General features: G+C 42.0%; 1 protein-coding gene across 2 annotated transcripts in view; it reads right to left on the minus strand.

Moving 5' to 3' along the window:
• NSUN4 (NOP2/Sun RNA methyltransferase 4) overlaps positions 1-12,277 on the minus strand; it is a 33,347-nt gene continuing 21,070 nt past the window's right edge. The window contains exons 5-6 of one of the 2 annotated variants that reach the window (XM_082663851.1): positions 7,422-7,546; positions 1-623 (exon numbers count right to left, since the gene is read on the minus strand). In XM_082663851.1, coding sequence (XP_082519977.1) covers positions 347-623; positions 7,422-7,546 — 402 coding nt within the window. In that variant the 3' untranslated portion in view covers positions 1-346. The remainder of the gene's footprint in view (positions 624-7,421; positions 7,547-12,277) is intronic. The other variant, XM_082663852.1, reaches the window with a different exon arrangement.

Genomic DNA, 12,277 nt, shown 5'->3' on the forward strand with positions numbered 1-12,277 from the left:
TAGCTTCAACAATTTTATTGGCTAAATGCTTCTTCCCAAGTTTACAGCTTAAAGAGTGGCCCTGCTCACTGGTTCCTCCTCCTAAGCCCCTAATGGGGCAGGAACCTTTAGCACAGGCTCAGAGATGGGGAGTAGGGGTTGGAAGTGGGGTGTAAGTGAGTTAGAAACGTGCTGATACTCCACAATTGGACAGCAGGACAGAAAAACTCTTACTTCCTACTGCTGAAAACTGTCTACAGAAAGACATGAATGGGATGGAGATAGGCCAGAGTGCATCTCTGGCACTCGTCTCCACAAGAGTACACCCTTTGTCTTCTTACAACAGGACTTCAGGAACAGGGTGATGCTACGTCATTCTACACATTTTGCAAAAGTACATAGGCCCAAAATTGGCCATGAGGTTTGGGATTACCAGCTCCCCAACCTGGCAGGATGGGAAGAAAGAAAATGTGTCCATGAAAAGCTTTCGGAAGTGAGTCAGGTCTTCCACGTGAACCTTGATGTCGTATTGATTGGCCAGGAGCTCGATGGTGCCTTGCACCACATACTCATTCTGTAAGTGTGAGAGTGAGCAGGTGGAATAGACAACGTGGCCTCCTGGTTTGGTGGCAAGGAGTCCAGCCCTGTAACCAGAAAGAGAAAGTACCAGTGACTAGTGAGCTTCCCAGAAGTAGAAGCGCATCAGAAGAAGCTGGAAGGATAGGGGAGTGTATTGTGGGATGGGTAGCTGTGTTAGCCTCTGAAGTGCCTTCCACACTGACACCACCTGAAAGTTGTTCTCAAAGCTGAGAGCAACCCAACCTTACTCCATGGGCTCTCCTCCAAAAGTCCTTTTGAAATGGTCCCCTGATCTTTGACTCTGGTTGTAAACCAAACCCTGATGCTGCCCATGGACTGAGTCCCCACCCCAGCTCTACAGAGCCTTAACCTCAGTAATTATTTTTCAAAATTGTGCTACTCACTGACATGGGGACTAGCATAGAGGTAAAAGTGAATCTGTGCAGCCCATCCTGCTATGCATGTCCTACCACACAGTCTTTTCTTTTCTTTTGAATTTTATTTATTTATTTTTTTATACAGAAGGTTCTTATTAGTTATCTATTTTATACATATTAGCGTATATATGTCAATCCCAGTCTCCCAATTCATCCCATCACTACCACCACCCTCCCCGTCGTTTTCCCCACTTGGTGTCCATACGTTTGTTCTCTACATCTGTGTCTCTATTTCTGCCTTGCAAACCAGTTCACCTGTGCCATTTTTCTAGATTCCACACATATGAGTTAATATACGCATATATTGTTTTTCTCTTTCTGACTTACTTCACTCTGTATGACAGTCTCTAGGTCCATCTGTCTCTACAAATGACCCAATTTCGATCCTTTTTATGGCTAATACTCCATTGTATATATATGTATCACATCTTCTTTATCCATTCATCTGTCAGCATTTAGGTTGCTTCCATGACCTGGCTATTGTAAATAGTGCTGCAATGAACACTGGGGTGCATGTGTCTTTTTGAATTATGGTTTTCTCTGGGTATATGCCCAGAAGTGGGATTGCTGGGTCATACGGTAATTCTATTTTTAGTTTTTTAATGAACGTCCATACTGTTCTCCATAGTGGCTGTATCAGTTTACATTCCCACCAACAGTGCAAGAGGGTTCCCTCTTCTCCACATCCTCTCCAGCATTTGCTGTCTGTAGATTTTCTAACGATGCCCATTCTGACCGGTGTGAGGTGATACCTCACTGTAGTTTTGATTTGCACTTCTCTAATAATTAGTGATGTGGAGCAGCTTTTCATGTGTCTCTTGGCCATCTGTATGTCTTCTTTGAAGAAATTTCTATTTAGGTCTTCTGCCCATTTTTTGATTAGGTTGTTTTTTTAACATTGAACCGCATGAGCTGTTTATATATTTTGGAGATTAATCCTTTGTTTATTCATTTGCAAATATTTTCTCCCATTCTGAGGGCTGTCTTTTCGTTTTGTTTATAGTTTCCTTTGCTCTGCAAAAGCTTTTAAGTTTCATTAGGTCCCATTTGTTTATTTTTGGTTTTATTTTCATTACTCTAGGAGGTGGGTCAAAAAAGATCTTGCTGTGATTTATGTCAAAGAGTGTTCTTCCTATGTTTCCCTCTAAGAGTTTTATAGTGTCTGGCCTTACACTTAAGTCTTTAATTGATTTTGAGTTTATTTTTGTGTATGGTATTAGGGAGTGTTCTAATTTCATTCTTTTACATGTAGCTGTCCAGTTTTCCCAGCACCACTTATTGAAGACACTGTCTTTTCTCCATTGTATATCCTTGCCTCCTTTGTCATAGATTAGTTGACCACAGGTGCGTGGGTTTATCTCTGGGCTTTCTATACTATTCCATTGATCTATATTTCTGCTTTTATGCCAGTACCATATTCTCTTGATTACTGTAGCTTTGTAGTATAGTCTGGAGTCAGGGAGTCTGGTTCTTCCAGCTCTGCTTTTTTCCCTCAAGAAAAAAGACTGCTTTGGCTATTCAGGGTCTTTTGTGTCTCCATACAAATTTTAAGATTTTTTTGTTCTAGTTCTGTAAAAAATGCCATTGGTAATTTGATAGGGATTGCATTGAATCTGTAGATTGCTTTCGGTAGTATAGTCATTTTCACAATATTGACTCTTCCAATCCAAGAACATGGTGTATCTCTCCCTGTGTCATCTTTGGTTTCTTTCATCAGTGTCTTATAGTTTTCTGAGTACAGGTCTTTTACCTCCTTAGGTAGGTTTATTCCTAGGTATTTTATTCTTTTTGTTGCAATGGTGAATGGGATTGTATCCTTAATTTCTCCTTCTGATCTTTCATTGTTAGTGTATAGGAATGCAAGAGATTTCTGTGCATTAATTTTGTATCCTGCAACTTTACCAAATTCATTGATTAGCTCTAGTAGTTTTCTGGTGACATCTTTAGGATGATCTATGTATAGTATCATGTCATCTGCAAACAGTGACAGTTTTACTTCTTCTTTTCCAATTTGTATTTCTTTTTCTTCTCTGATTGCTGTGTCTAGGACTTCCAAAACTATGTTGAATAATAATGGTGAGAGTGGACATCCTTGTCTTGTTCCTGATCTTAGTGGAAAGGCTTTCAGTTTTTCACCATTGAGAATGATGTTTGCTGTGGGTTTGTGGTACATGGCCTTTATTATGTTGAAGAAGGTTCCCTCTATGCCCACTTTCTGGACAGTTTTTATCATAAATGGGTGTTGAATTTTGTCAAAAGCTTTATCTGCATCTATGGAGATGATCATATGGTTTTTCTTCTTCAATTTGTTAATATGGTGTATCACATTGATCGATTTGCATATATTGAAGAATCCTTGCATCCCTGGGATAAATCCCACTTGATCATGGTGTATTATCCTTTTAATGTGTTGTTGGATTCTGTTTGCTAGTATTTTCTTGAGGATTTTTGCATCTATATTCATCAGTGATATTGGTCTGTAATTTTCTTTTTTTGTAGTATCTTTGTCTGGTTTTGGTATCAGGGTAATTGTGGCCTTGTAGAATGAGTTTGGGAGTGTTCCTTCCTCTGCAATTTTTTGGAAGACTTTGAGAAGGATAGCTGTTAGCTCTTCTCTAAATGTTTGATAGAATTCACCTGTGAAGCCATCTGGTCCTGGACTTTTGTTTGTTTATTTTTTTAATTTATTTATTTTATTCAACTAATTTTTTTGGCTGCATTGGGTCTTCGTTGCTGCGCATGGGCTTTCTCTAGTTGCGGCAAGTGGGGGCTACTCTTCATTGCAGTTCACAGGCTTCTCATTATGGTGGCTTCTCTTGTTGGAGAGCACAGGCTTTAGGCGCGCAGGCTTCAGTAGTTGTGGCACACAGGCTCAGTAGCTGTGGCTCGTGGGCTCTAGAGTGCAGGCTCAGTAGTTACGGTGCACGGGCTTAGTTGCTCCACAGCATGTGGGATCTTCCCAGACCAGGGCTCAAACTCATGTCCCCTGCATTGGCAGGCAGATTCTTAACCACTGCACCACCAGGGAAGTCCCTGTTGGAGGATTTTTAATCACAGTTTCAATTTCATTACTTGTGATTGGTCTGTTCATGTTTTTCTATTCCTTCCTGGTTCAGTCTTGGAAGGTTATACCTTCCTAAGAATTTGTCCATTTCTTCCAGGTTGTCCATTTTATTGGCATAGAGTTGCTTGTAGTAGTCTCTTGGGATGCTTTGTATTTCTGCAGTGTCTGTTGTAACTTCTCCTTTTTCATTTCTAATTTTATTGATTTGAGTCCTCTCCCTCTTTTTCTTGATGAGTCTGGCTAATGGTTTATCAATTTTGTTTATCTTCTCAAAAAACCAGCTTTTAGTTTTATTGATCTTTGCTATTGTTTTGTTTCTATTTCATTTATTTCTGCTCTGATCTTCATGATTTACTTCCTTCTACTAACCTTGGGTTTTGTTTGTTCTTCTTTCTCTAGTTTCTTTAGGTGTAAGGTTAGATTGTTTATTTGAGACTTTTCTTGTTTCTTGAGGTAGGATTGTGCTGCTACAAACTTCCTTCTTAGAACTGCTTTTGCTGCATCCCACAGGTTTGGATCGTCATGTTTTTATTGTCATTTGTCTCTAGGTATTTTTTTATTTCCTCTTTGATCTCTTCAGTTATCTCTTGGTTATTTAGTAACATATTGTTTAGCCTCCATGTGTTTGTGTTTTTTACGGTTTTTTTCCCTGTAATTTATTTCTAATCTCATAGCGCTGTGGTTGGAAAAGATGCTTGATTCAATTGTCTTAAATTTACCAAGGCTTGATTTGTGACCCAAGATGTCATCTATCATGGAGAATGTTCCGTGTGCACTTGAGAAGAAAGTGTAATCTGCTGTTTATGGATGGAGTGTCCTATAAATATCAATTAAATCTATCTGGCCTACTGTGTCATTTAAAGCTTGTGTTTCCTTATTAATTTTCTGTCTGGATGATCTGTCCATTAGTGTAAGTGAGGTGTTAAAGTCCCTCACTATTATTGTGTTACTGTTGATTTCATCTTTTATAGCTGTTAGCACTTGCCTTATGTATAGAGGTGCTCCTAGGTTGGGTGCATATATATTTATAATTGTTATATCATCTTCTTGGATTGATCCCTTGATCATTATGTAGTGTCATTCCTTGTCTCTTATAACATTCTTTATTTTAAAGTCTATTTTATCTCATATGAGTATTGCTACTCCAGCTTTCTTTTGATTTCCATTTGCATGGAATATCTTTTTCCATCCCCTCACTTTCAATCTGTATGTGTCCCTAGGTCTGAAGTGGGTCTCTTGTAGACAGCATATATGTGGGTCTTGTCTTTGTATCCATTCAGTGAGCCTGTGTCTTTTGGTTGGAGCATTTAATCCATTCACATTTAAGGTAATTATCGATATGTATGTTCCTATTACCATTTTCTTTATTATTCTGGGTTTGTTCTTGTAGGTCCTTTTCTTCTCCTGTATCTCCCACTTAGAGAAGTTTCTTTAGCATTTGTTGTAGAGCTGGTTTGGTGGTGCTGAATTCTCTTAGCTTTTGCTTGTCTGGAAAGCGTTTGATTTCTCCATCGAATCTGAATGAGATCCTTGCCAGGTAGAGTAATCTTGGTTGTAGGTTCTTCCCTTTCATCACTTTAAATATATCATGCCACTCCCTTCAGGCTTGTAGAGTTTCTCCTTAGAAATTAGCTGTTAACCTTATGGGAGTTCCCTTGTATGTTATTTGTCATTTTTCCCTTGTTGCTTTCAATAATTTTTCTTTGTCTTTAATTTTTGTCAATTTGATTACTATGTATCTCAGCATGTTTCCCCTTGGGTTTATCCTGCCTGGGACTCTCTGCTCTACCTGCACTTGGGTGGCTATTTCCTTTCCCATGTTAGGGAATTTTTCAACTATAATCTCTTCAAATATTTTCTCAGGTCCTTTGTCTCTCTCTACTCCTTCTGGGACCCCTATAATGTGAATGTTGGTACGTTTAATGTTGTCCCAGAGGTCTCTTAGGCTGTCTTCGTTTCTTATCATTCTTTTTTCTTTATCATGTTCTGTGGTAGTGAATTCCACCATTCTGTCTTCCAGATCACTTATCTGTTCTTCTGCCTCAGTTATTCTGCTATTGATTTCTTCTAGTGTATTTTTCATTTCAGTTATTGTATTGTTCACCTCTGTTTGTTTGTTCTTTAATTCTTCTAGGTCTTTATTAAACATTTCTTGCATCTTCTCAATCTTTGCCTCCATTCTTTTTCTGAGGTCCTGGATTATCTTCACTATCATTATTCTGAATTCTTTTTCTGGAAGGTTGTTTATCTCTACTTCATTTAGTTGTTTTTCTGGGATTTTATCTTGTTCCTTCATCTGGTACATAGTCCTCTACCTTTTCATTTTGTCTATGTTTCTGTGAATGTGGTTTTCGTTCCACAGGCTGCAGGACTGTAGTTCTTCTTGCTTCTGCTGTCTGCCCTCTGGCAGATGAGGCTATCTAAGAGGCTTGTGCAAGCTTTCTGATGGGAAGGATTGGTGGTGGGTAGAGCTGGGTGTTGCTCTGGTGGGCAGAGCTCAGTAAAACTTTAATCGGCTTGCCTGCTGATGGGTGGGGCTGAGCTCCCTCCCTGTTTGTTGTTTGGCCTGAGGTGATCAGCACTGGAGCCTAGAGGCTCTTTGGTGGGGCTAATGGTGGGCTCCGGGAGGGCTCATGCCAAGGAGTACATCCCAGAACCTCTGCTGCCAGTGTCCTTGTCCCTGCCGCTTCTGCAGGAGACCCTCCAACACTAGCAGGTAGGTCTGGTTCAGTCTCCTATGGGGTCACTGCTCCTTCTCCCTGGGTCCTGATACGCACAATACTTTGTGTGTGTCCTCCAAGAGTGGAGTCTGTTTCCCCCGGTCCTGTCAAAGTCCTGCAATCAAATCCCACTAGCCTTCAAAGTCTGATTCTCTGGGAATTCCTCCTCCCACTGCCAGATCCGCAGGTTTGGAAGCCTGACGTAGGGCTCAGAACCTTCACTCCAGTTTGTGAGTCACTCACCCAGCGGTTATGGGATTTGATGTTATTGTGATTGCGCCCCACCTACCATCTCATTGTGGCTTCTCCTTTGTCTTTGGATGTGGGATATCTCTTTTGTTGAGTTCCAGTGTCTTCCTGTTGATGACTGTTCATCAGTTAGCTGTGATTCCAGTGCTCTCACAAGAGGGAGTGAGCGCACATCATTCTACGCCATCTTGAACCAATCTCCACATAGAGTCTTTATGTCCCAGAGAAAGACCATCCAATGATGATTGTCTCCTCCAGGCAGATTCCCAGCCAGAAGACCCTTCTATGGGTAATGGTCTTGGCAACAGCTTCTAGCCCCCAAGCCCCCCAGGTGGCCAGACCCCACCACAGCACTGTGGCCCAAAGCCCTGAGTTTCTGTATCTATTACTCACGCAAGAAGCTGCACCTGCAACATAGGCAACATCTGCCGCTCCTTCTTCCTTGAACGCTTAAAGATGTTGTTCTCCTCCTCATGAAGGGAGTGGCGGTCTGTTGTACAGGGCACATCCACCAGCACCTGCCCAGGAGTGTTAAAGCGTAAAGTATTAGGGCTCCTTACAGGCTCCTCTTCCTCAGGCCAGGGGTGTTTTAGGCCCCTAACCTGGAGGGTTCTGCAGAGTGCTCCCCTAGCCCATCCCCCCACTGCAGAGCATCTGACAAAGCTTCTCACTTTAACCTGGTGGACAACTGTGAAATAATCAGTGGGAAAATAGTACATCTAAGTATACTCATGGCTGGGCAAAAAACCAAAACCAACATACAAAAAACTGAATTAAGTAATTGATATCAACCTAGAAAGAAATCTTCAGTGCTTCAGGGCTCTGTCCTTGACTCTGTCCCTAGCTATTTGAATGAAAACATCCAATTTACAGATGATATAATACCCAAAGGGTAGCTAATATATTGAATAACAGGATCAGGATTCAAAATTATCTTATGCTAAAACAATGTCATATCCAATATGGAAAAGTTTTAAAGTGAGAGATGGAAAGTCATTCATTCATTGAGGAATTCCTCAGTGGTCCAGTGGTTAGGACTCCACGCTTTCACTGCTGAGGGCCTGGGTTCAATGCCTGATCAGGGAACAAAGATCCCACAAGCTGCGCAATGTGGCCAAAAATAAATAAATAAATAAAGTTATTCATTTATTTACTAAGAACCCACTCTGCGATGGGCACTAAAGACCAAAAAACAAAAACAAAAAACCTACCCATCCCCCCAAAAAAACAGTCCTGTATTTACATTTCAAAAAGTAAAATCAGGACTTCCCTAGTGGTGCAGTAGATAAGAATCCACCTGCCAGTGCAGGGGACATACGTTCCAGCCCTGGTCTGGGAAGATCCCACATGCCGCAGAGCAACTAAGCCTGTGCGCCACAACTACTGAGCCTGCGCTCTAGAGCCTGTGAGCCACAACTACTGAAGCCCGCATGCCTAGAGCACGTGTTCTACAATAAGAGAAGACACCGCAATAAGAAGCATGTGCATCGCAATGAAGAGTAGCCCCCACTTGCCGCAACTAGAGAAAGCCCGCGTGCAGCAATGAAGACCCAGTGCAGCTAAAAAATAAATTAAATTTATTTAAAAGAAGAAGTAAAATCATCTGTGGAAAAGATCTATAAATTTTCAGTCAAGCAGAAATTCCGAGTAAATTAGTAATGACCCAGTGTTCAATATCCTGCTGTACTCCGAGGCTGAATGAATTGATACAGTGTATACAGAGTAAGAGAAATAATGACTACCTTGCATTCTGGTCAGGTTGTATCTCAAGAAATGTGATGCGGCTAGCGTCCACAGGAAAAATTGACATTAACTAAATAGGAATGCTCAGAGAAGGGCATAGGAATGCTCAGAGAAGGGCCACTGGGATGTTTAGAAACCACACGATAGAAGAAATTAATACCTTCTGTTTCCAGGAACGTAGTAAACTAGATATCTTGAAACCCTTGTGATACAAAATATCTAAACATAAAATATATTTTTAAGGCCTTCCTGGTGGCGCAGTGGTTGAGAGTCCGCCTGCCGATGCAGGGGACACGGGTTCGTGCCCCAGTCCGGGAAGATCCCGCATGCCGCGGAGCGGCTGGGCCCGTGAGCCATGGCCGCTGAGCCTGCGTGTCCGGAGCCTGTGCTCCGTAACGGGAGAGGCCACAACAGTGAGAGGCCCGCGTACCACAAAAAAAAAAAAAAATATATATATATATATATATATTTATATATATATATATTTTTTTAATACTTTTAAATGCATAGCTCATAGAAAATTAGAGAAATCCTCAGAAGCCAAAGAAAAACCAGGAGCACAAATCCAGGGAGGGATTCCAGAGCTGAAGTCGATGCCTTCTATTTTTTTTATCTTTTTTAATTGAAGTATAGTTCACTTACAATGTTGTATTAGTTTCCGGTATATAGTGAAGTGATTCAGTAAATATATATATTTACACGTATATATTATATATATTATTTTTCAGATGCTTTTCTTTGTACTTTATTACAAGATACTGAATACAGTTCCCTGTGCTATAGGGAACTATATTCCCTATAGCACACTTCCCACTAGGCCACCAGGGAACTCCCAGGACCTTGTTGTTTATCTGTTTTATATACAGTAGTTTGTACCTGCTAATCCTAAAACTCCTAATTTATCCCTCCCCCCTTCCCCTCTGGTAACCATAAGTTTGTCTTCTATGTCTGTGAGTCTGTTTCTGTTTTGTAAGTAAGTTCATTCCTATCTTTTTTTTAGGTTCCACATGTAAGTGATCTGTGATATTTGTCTGTCTGTGTCTGACTTACTTTATTTAGTATGATAATCTCTAGGTCCATCCATGTTGCTGCAAAAGGCATTATTTCATTTTTTTTGTGGCTGAGTAGTATTCCACTGTATATATGTACTGCATCTTCTTTATCCATTCATTTGTCAATAGACATTTAGATTGCTTCCGATTCTTGGCCCTTGTAAATAATACTGCTATGAACATGGGGGTGCATGTATCTCTTTGAATTATAGTTTTGTCTGGACATATGTCAAGGAGTGGGATAGCTGCATCATATGGCAACTCTATTTTTAGTTTTCTGAGAAACCTCCATACCATTTTCCATAGTGGCTGCACCAATTTACATTCCCACCAACCGTGTAGGAGGGTTCTCTTTTCTCCACACCCTCTCCAGTGTTTATTATTTATAGACTTTTTGATGAATGCCATTCTGACTGATGTGAGGTGATACCACATTGTAGTATTCTTTTTTATTTTTTATTTTTGGCTGCATTGGGTCTTCACTGCTGTGCGTGGGCTTTCTCTAGCTGCAGCAAGTGGGGGCTGCTCTTCATTGCGGTGCACGGGCTTCTCATTGTGGTGGCTTCTTTGTTGCGGAGCACAGGTGCTAGGCGTGCAGGCTTCAGTAGTTGTGGCACACAGGCTCAGTAGTTGTGACTCGCAGGCTCTAGAGCGCAGGCTCAGTAGTTGTGGCACACAGGCTCAGTAGTTGTGACTCGCAGGCTCTAGAGCGCAGGCTCAGTAGTTGTGGCACACAGGCTTAGTTGCTCCATGGCATGTGGGATCTTCCTGGACCAGGGATTGAACCCATGTCCCCTGCATTGGCAGGCGGATTCTTTTTATTTATTTATTTATCTATCTATCTTTGGCTGCGTTGGGTCTTCATTGCTGCACGCAGGCTTTCTCTAGTTGCTGTGAGTGGGGGCTACTCTTCATTGAGGTGTGTGGGCTTCTCACTGCTGTGGCTTCTCTTGTTGCAGAGCACGGGCTCTAGGCACACGGGTTTCAGTAGTTGTGGCACACAGCCTCAGTAGTTGTGGCTCGCGGGCTCTAGAGAACAGGCTCAGTAGTTGTGGTGCACGGGCTTAGTTGCTCTGCAGCATGTGGGATCTTCCTGGACCGGGGCTTGAACCCGTGTCCCCTGCATTGGCAGGTGGATTCTTAACCACTGCACCACCAGGGAAGTCCCAGCAGGCAGATTCTTAACCACTGTGCCACCAGGGAAGTCCCCACGTTGTAGTTTTCATTTGCATTTCTCCAATAATTAGCAATGTTGATCATCTTTTCATGTGCCCATTGGAGGTGCCTTCTATCTTTTATCAATCCCTAGTAACCCAAACCCTTGGAGGGCAGAAAACTGGGCACTTGAGGTACAGAATTGGAATGGAAATCCACAGAAAAGTCAAAATCCTTAAAGGGCTACATGCTCAATCAAAGTATGAACTAGGGGGGAAAAAATCGGCCACAATGGGACTTCCCTGGCAGTCCAGTGGTTAAGACTCTGTGCGTCCAATGCAGGGGGCACAGGTTCAATCCCTGGATGGGGAACTAAGATCCCACATGCCACGTGGCACAGCCAAAAAAAGAAAAATCAGACACAATGGAAGACAAGAGAACTTGTCTGTTTTGGCTTTAACTCCAGGCAAAAAGAAAAAACGTCTCCCTGAGAATTTGTAACCACTCAGATAGGAGGTTCAAACTCATGATGCCTGCATGATCCAGAAAATTCCCTGTAGAGCAATAAATGGTCCTGGATTGAGCAATCCCCCAAACACCTATCTTTTTTTTTTTTTTTTTTTTTTTTGCGGTACGCGGGCCTCTCACTGCTGTGGCCTCTCCCGTTGCGGAGCACAGGCTCCGGACGCGCAGGCTCCGCGGCCATGGCTCACGGGCCCAGCTGCTCCGTGGCATGTGGGATCTTCCCGGACCGGGGCACGAACCCGTGTCCCCTGCATCGGCAGGCGGACTCTCAACCACTGCGCAACCAGGGAAGCCCACCAGGGCTCTTTTAATTAACTAGGCAATGATCATAAGCTGACAATAAACAAGATCAGGCTTTACACTTCTAGTAAAAGCAGAATAGCTTGTAAACCAATGCTCCTGGTGGAACAATTAGAAATGCTTGACAAAATATTTAAAATATCTATCTGAAATCATTAGAGATCTACTAAAGAACCAAGAACTGAGGGGCTAAGATCCTAGAGAGGATAAAGTACAGGTAGGTAAGCCAGAAGCATTCAGCTCTACTGTGACAAATAAGGAGTTGAGAAGATGAACAGAACTTTCAGCAGTCTTATAGAACTGTGGGGACAAAAACTGGAGTTCAGAGTCTACACCAAGGAGTAGAGGGTCCTAGTAAAGAAACATCTCATGCCTTGAGCTAGAGCGCTGAAATTAAATACCCTACGTATAAAGGTAAACTGGAAAAAGAACAGCCCTCACAAACTCCAGCTTTGAATCAGCCTAATTTCTGGC

This window comes from Grampus griseus (genome assembly GCF_964374135.1).
Source record: "Grampus griseus genome assembly, chromosome: 1".
Lineage (NCBI taxonomy): Eukaryota > Metazoa > Chordata > Mammalia > Artiodactyla > Delphinidae > Grampus > Grampus griseus.